The 7,001-nt window shown below is 41.2% G+C and overlaps 2 protein-coding genes across 3 annotated transcripts in view; one reads left to right on the top strand and one right to left on the bottom strand.

Moving 5' to 3' along the window:
• Nucleotides 1–490, bottom strand: part of LOC129868662 (amyloid-beta A4 precursor protein-binding family B member 3-like) — a 29,146-nt gene extending 28,656 nt beyond the window's left edge. For both annotated transcript variants that reach the window (XM_055942838.1, XM_055942837.1), the window contains exon 1: nt 88–490. In XM_055942838.1, the coding sequence (XP_055798813.1) occupies nt 88–136 (49 nt within the window). In that variant the 5' untranslated portion in view covers nt 137–490. The remainder of the gene's footprint in view (nt 1–87) is intronic.
• Nucleotides 491–2,043: 1,553 nt separating this feature from the next.
• On the top strand, nt 2,044–6,756 carry LOC129868667 (SLC35A4 upstream open reading frame protein-like). Its single transcript, XM_055942842.1, has 3 exons — nt 2,044–2,270; nt 3,583–3,666; nt 5,828–6,756. The coding sequence occupies exons 1-3, from the start codon at nt 2,256–2,258 to the stop codon at nt 6,023–6,025; spliced, it is 297 nt and encodes a 98-aa protein (XP_055798817.1). The 5' UTR covers nt 2,044–2,255; the 3' UTR covers nt 6,026–6,756.
• The last annotated feature ends 245 nt before the right edge of the window (nt 6,757–7,001 follow it).

Consider the following 7,001-nt stretch of genomic DNA (forward strand, 5'->3'; position numbering starts at 1 on the left):
GGGAACCAGGGACGAGGAGAGAAAAAGGTCTGGAGGAGCCCAGGACAGTGTGTGTGTGTGTGTGTGTGTGTGTGTGTGTTTACTCACCGTCGTAATTGACTATGATGATGGCGAGCATGTAATCCTTCCCCAGCATGCTGATAGGTGTTCCTTCCTTCCTGGCCACCTGGCTTAGCTGCACCACATTCCAGTCCAAAACGCCCTGATGCCGCCAGGACAACTCTCCCCCGCACACTCCTTACAACTGCACACCCCGCCAAGCGTCAAGGGACACACTCACATGCCAAGAAGATTCAAATAGATTCACTCTTTCTTTCTCTGTCTGACTCTCTGTGCAAGCCCCGTCCGGGAACTCTCTGAATAGAAAATAAACAATCCCTTCTCCCCCCCGTCTTGATGATCTCTTTCTCTCTCTATCTCTCTATCTGTGCTGGAGGGATGCTGTTTGTTACGCTGCTGCTGCCTTTCGTTTCGCTCTCTTTGTATTGCGCTCAGTGATGCCTGCAGCTTCAGCCACTCCCCCTCCTTTCTCCCCGCCCCTTTACCTCTCTCTCGCACACGCTTTTCTATCGCTCTTCCTCTTTCTCTCCCTCCTTCCCTCCCTCTCTGGTTGTCCCCTGGCTCTCTGTGCCTTAAGGACTGCTGAGGCAGAGAAAAGGGCACTAAAGACAAAGGCACACCCAAAAAGCATGCTTTTTCTAGAAGAAATACATTACTACAGTTATATCTGAGGCCAACAAAAGCGCAATAATACAGAAATCAAAACAAACGTGCTTTCTCACAGACTGAATGCGACTGGTGTAGCCTATCAAGTATTCTCGTAGTGAGGGAGTCGTAATAGGTTTCAATTCAATTTGAGATGGGATGCCTCTGTGTAAAAGGGGTGTCTCGGGAAGATTGGAGACATAAATCTGCCCCTCACAAAGAACCTGCATCTGCCAAGCCCTACTCTAAAAAGATATGAGAAGGGACACTTTGAGAGTGCTTTTCATAGCAATGCCAGCAACACCACAGAATAGAGGATGATTTACTGTACATCTTAACTTTCCTGATGGCTGCATCAGTACGCTGTGGGTGCTCTATAGGCAGGCTTCCTTGAAGGCAGCGTCTGTTGCTGCAGCTTTTCTAAACCCATCTCTTTTCCCTCGATGCAATGTTGTAGTGTAATGATAGTGTAGTTCTAGTGTAGTTGTGTGTAGCTCAGTTGGTTTGATTCCCACAGGGGACCAGTATGAAAATGTATGCACTCACTATTGTAAATTGTTCTGGATAAGAGGGTCTGCTAAATGATGTAAATGAATCTGGCAGTTACACTATCCTTGTCACAGTACAACCAGAGGTTTCAACCGAGCAAATGTTAGAGGCAATGTAAGATAGAGAGCCTATGGCTGCATCTGTCATATGGCCAGTACAATCCACAGACAATCTACATCCCGGCTGCATATTCATTAATCAAAGGGCCATACATGTTGTATTCAGCGCGTGTGACAAATAACATTTGATTTGACGTAGCCTAATAATGTGTCCCTTTGAGCATTCTTATATGGAAATTGTTTGGAAAACATGACTGCCATTGGCATCACATGGTCTGTAGCTCCATCATGTACTTTATTTCTATGGTTCACCTTAATCAGCATCCATGTCTTGACGGCTCACACTGCCCGTCAACGTTCAGTCTGCTTGCATCAACCTCTTCTCACATCCACCAAATTAATGTATATATGAAGCCTCCACTTCGGTTGCCGTGGCACCACCACCCAGTTCGCGTGTGGAATTACAACCCCTCTTGATGTACAAAGCTCCTCTGATGGCATTAGGCAGAGCCATGTATTTGTGCAAACTCTTAGAATTTTGAATATTGTTGTACTTGTTGACATTCAGTTTCATAGCATTATGCGAATGTTCCCCATGTAATCCCCCCAAAAGGCTGTCCAATTACAATTACTAATAGTTTCAAATCAGTTTATTTTACTTGCGAATACTGCAAGCTAACTGTACGCCTGCCGTGTCCTGTAACTGTACTGGCCTCAATTCCAATTCTAATCATGTAATAAATAAATAATGCTAGTAGCTAGATTTTAAAATGAATTGATATTGCCACATTGTAAAGAATGCTTATAACAGCGATGTAATCCAGAAAGCAAGCTGAGTAAAAACAGTCGGCACAGCGCACATTACTTTTAGTCACACATATTTTAGCAGGAAAGAAAATCGAGCCCAGTCATAAATCAGTACCACCAGCATTGATTCAAGACATGGCGGACGACAAGGTTAGTGCCGTAAACTTTAGCCTGTGGAGAGTTAAAAATCCGACCTTGTATTCGCGGTTGTAGCAGTTGCTTATTAGCTAGTTTTAGGTATATTCGGTGTAGCTAACGTTACGTGTAGATAGTCGACTGACCGTTATTTAGCTTGCTAGCTTTTATGTTTTTGCTAAGAAACTGTCAAACTAGCCCAGCTATGCGAGCTAGCTAACGTTTACTAAACATTACATTCATGTAGCAACCTGACCTGCTGGGCCATTGGTGACTGCTAGTCTATATAGCTAGCAATTGTGCTGGATATGATTGTGATAATGTAGACTGGAAACACGATACTCATATGCCATATTGTTTTAACCGGTAGAATACACATTTTCCTTGACTGAGTTACGGATAGAACGAGCAGACCGGTGTTTCACCAGATGTATAAATCAGAAGCAACCGGTTGGAATTGCGACTACCCACCAATTATGTTGAAGAGACGAGGGAGTATGGAGCGAGATGGAACTGATCCGACATTCCGCTGATTTTCTAATCGAAGAGCCCGATCTCAGTATAGTTTTCTGTTCGCCAAACTATAAACGGTTACGAACAGAATGCACACATTTTTGTAGACGTGACCGTTTGCCAAAGTTTCAAAAAATGTGCGTTGTTTACAAAGAATGGAGGGGCTAATTGAGTTACGGCGCACTTCACAGAGAAGGCGTTCTCTAACTGTTATATGCAAATTATGCTTAATCACGCCAATAAAATCTCTAGCCCGTGTTTGGTTCTGCCCACCTCCTTGCTTGTTCGGCCTACTATGCCTCATTTGCTCCCATTGAAAACGACACAGAGGAAATATCTTAGTTTTACATATCTTTGTCTGAGTGGTCAAAGCTGTGCACACTAGTCCAGGGTAATCAATAGTCGATCAAGATGTTAAGTTCATTCATTCATTAGTATCGGCGAAGAATGGATTTCGTATACAATATAATGGGACTCAGTAAGAGGAAGAATTCGGATGGAATATTTGATTGTTTTGGGACACACATTTGGGACTAAAAAATCACTTGAGTGTAGATCTACCTTAGATATCAAATCAAATTGTATGTGTCACTTGCGCAAAATACAACAGGTGTCGACCTTACAGTGAAATGCTTACTTACAAGCCCTTAACCAACAATGTATTTTTTCTATTTTATTGATAAGAAATAGAAGTAAAGAGGAGGTTGGTGGCACCTTAATTGGGGAGGACGGATTCAAGTTTTATGTGTCAATAACTTGCCTTGCTTACAGTCCTAAATTGACTTTTGACATGTACTACTACCCTTTGAGACAGCTAAAGGATCTGGCAGAGCTCAAGGACCAGCTAGAGGACATTCAGCGCCGTGTGGAGAAGGAAGTACAGGCTGGGATCCCACAGGTGAGCAGTCAGATATCCGACACACAAACCAGGGTTTTCCAAAAATGTGGAGCCATACATTTGACCAGCAGCACTTTTAATTTACTGGACGTTTAAGAAATGCACCGGACCCATATGCATTGGATGCTTAACCCAATTATGGCGTCCACAAACAGTGCTCAGAATGACTGAATGCAACAGAGAGACTCATGCAACAGATCAGAACATTTAGCTTAAGATTTTGATAAACTAGGATTTCTTTACATTATAAGCACAGCAATGCACACAAGGCAGTAAGCTACGCGTGAATGTTAATTCCATAATGCAATTAGTGGGAAAACACCATTGGCAAAAGCACACAGCACATGTGAGCGATTTCATACCGAGATGAAAATATCTGTTTGAAATTTAGACAGAGGGGAGATAAAGATGCAACAATTAGCATGGGTTGCTAATATGACTAGGATTGTGCCTTTGGCTACTGGACAATGAAAGACATTTGAAAACCAATTGAACATGAGAGAATAGGCTACTGATTTCATTGGCATAGTCTTTATAAAATAATTTCCTGCTGCACATTTGGTTGGATTTTTGCTAGGTTTCTTTGAAGCAAGGTAAGACATGCCTCATAATATGTAGTAAAACGTTCAGGTTTCAAAAAATGAAGTAGTTACATATGTTTTCAAAATGCATATTGGCTCCAGCTTATTGCAAAGTGTGATGTCCTGTGTGATGTCCTGAAGCCTGCCTAGTTGCCTATGCACTTGAATGGTAAACGGGAAACATATATTAGCTCTTTTTAATCGTGGCCATCAAAACGTTTTTTTAACAAGCGATTACGTTCAGAATTGTTGCGCAATTATTAGGCTGATAAAAGCACGTTTCACTCCAGCATTAACGAACAAGCTGTTTGATGAGCTGCAGTAACCGTTCTAGCGCTACATCGACAGGTATTTCAATCAATGAATAGGCTAAAATGCATTTTCGCAATGGGATTTTTTAAATTCTCCTGGACAATTGGCCGGAGCTCATTTTATTTGTCTTTTCATATATTTTGGGGGGGAAGCCCTGAAACACACACACACACACACACACACACACACACACACACACACACAGGCCTCACTAGGGTGGCCTCACTAGGGTGTCCACCCATGATATGAGTAGGTGAAAACGTGCTTTGGTGATGAAATTTCACTTCCGTAAGTTATAAAATATTTTTTGACCAAAACAAATATGATTGTTCACGTTCAGTGGGGTCTTTCTCTAACATATCATTAACATTATATCCCAAAAGTCAGATTTTGTAACCTAGTACATACGATAATAAGCACCGAGCTCTGTTGACATAGTGGTGCAGGTTTCTCGTAACAACTTTTGAGCATTTTACATTTTGTGGCCTTTGTCTTCAAATTTGTTTCCACGGGTAGCAAAAAGCTAAATTAGCATGGCAAGAGCTGAATTAAAAGTAAAAGGCTTTGAAAATCAAAAGTTTTGATATATCCGTTGACATTTCACAAATAAACGCTTTTTTTGGTGAGAAATCTTCGAAAAAGAACAGGAATTTCAAATTAATATTTAAAGTGTATACTAAAATATGAAAATACTACATGTCATGTCTCAAAACCGATATCCACCTTACCTCTATATTGTTTTATGTCCTGCGGATTTGAGAAGAAAATGATGAGTTCAACGAAAAAGCGAGCCTGTCAGGTAGCCAGTAGCCTTAACTCTTGCACAGAATCCAGCCTAGCTGATACAACCCATTTTTTTCTCTGGCATCCATTGAATTAGTCACCCTAATGCCGGCCATCCTACAAAAGTACAAGGGTAAACACTCCAATAGCTTTTGAAAAATATTATGATGGAGACATGACGTTTGGACCATTGGTTTTCTTAGAGGATTATCTACACAATTAACTTATTAGTTTACCAATTGGTCAAAGATACGTTTTTGATTGGACACCCTAGCCTCAGGCTGTGTTTTCACATAAACATGACCTCATACAAGCCCTCTCTCTTCTGTAGTTATTAGGCAATATATCAAGTCTGTTTGTGTGCATGGATGCATAGTGCACAGGTTTTCCATACATCTTGTCAAACTGTCAGATGAGAGCAACTACACACCTGTGTGTTGCGTTTGTTTCTAACATGAGGATTATTGTGCATTTATTTGTTCCAGGGTGGCAGTGTGCTGGCCTCTCCTTTCCTCAAGGGCTTCTTGGCAGGGTATGTCGTGTCTAGGCTGCGATCCTCTGCGGTTTTGGCCGTGGTCCTTGGGACTTGCACAGGCATCTTTGCAGCTCAAAACTTTGGCGTGCCCAACATCGAGGAAACTCTGAAAGACTATTTCAACACTCTTAAAGGACCCAGCAAGTAGCAGCCCTGGTTTTGGGGGGAAATATGGATCTCTGAACCAATAAACCACACCTCCTTGCCCCCTCAAGAAGATCCATTGGACTACCCCACCTCCAAGCCCTCTATTTTAGAACTGAGAGAAATTATACGATGTGTGTTTGTTAGGAGACATTTTGGGGGAAACGATATATTCCTTGAATTACGCATTAAGTGTCTTTACAATCATCTCTTGCAATGTGTGCAATAGTCCTGCAGGGACTTTAGCCTATGTTTTTATATTAACTGGAAAGATAACATTGTTCCTATTTTATGCAATAGGGATTTTACTTATGGAAGTAGGTGCTTTATAGTGGGAGATCTTGTTTGCCTCAGGTCAGCTTTCTATTTCGTCTTGCTCACAGATCAACCATATAACCTTGTTATACCCAAAACAATATGTATAACCTGTAGTATCCAGACTTTAAACATGACTAAGATAATATTATGTTCATATATACAAATATGTCCCCAGGGAGATACCAGGTTCTCAACCTATTTCTGGACTTTTAGGTCACTGTAAGTCTACAGTGTTCACACCCCTTGACTTTTTCCACATGTTGTTGTGTTACAGCCTGAATTTAAAATGGATTACATGTGGATTGTTTTGTCACTGGTCTACACACTACCCCATAATGTCAAAGTGGAATTACGTTTTTAGACATTTGCACAAATTAATTAAAAATTAAACGCTGAAATGTCTTCAGTCAATAAGTATTCAACCCCTTTGTTATTGCACGCCTAAATACGTTCAGGAGTCAAATGATAATAAGTTTCATGGACTCACTCCATGTGCAATAAGTTTTTTGCATGATTTTTTAATGACTACCTCATCTCTGTACCCCACACATACAATTATCTGTAAGGTCCCTCAGTCGAGCAGTGATTTTCAACCACAAAGACCAGGAACTTTTTACAATGCCTTGCAAAGAAGGGCACCTATTGGCAGATGTATATATAGA

Source organism: Salvelinus fontinalis, chromosome 13 (genome assembly GCF_029448725.1).
Source record: "Salvelinus fontinalis isolate EN_2023a chromosome 13, ASM2944872v1, whole genome shotgun sequence".
In the NCBI taxonomy this organism is placed as follows: Eukaryota; Metazoa; Chordata; class Actinopteri; order Salmoniformes; family Salmonidae; genus Salvelinus; species Salvelinus fontinalis.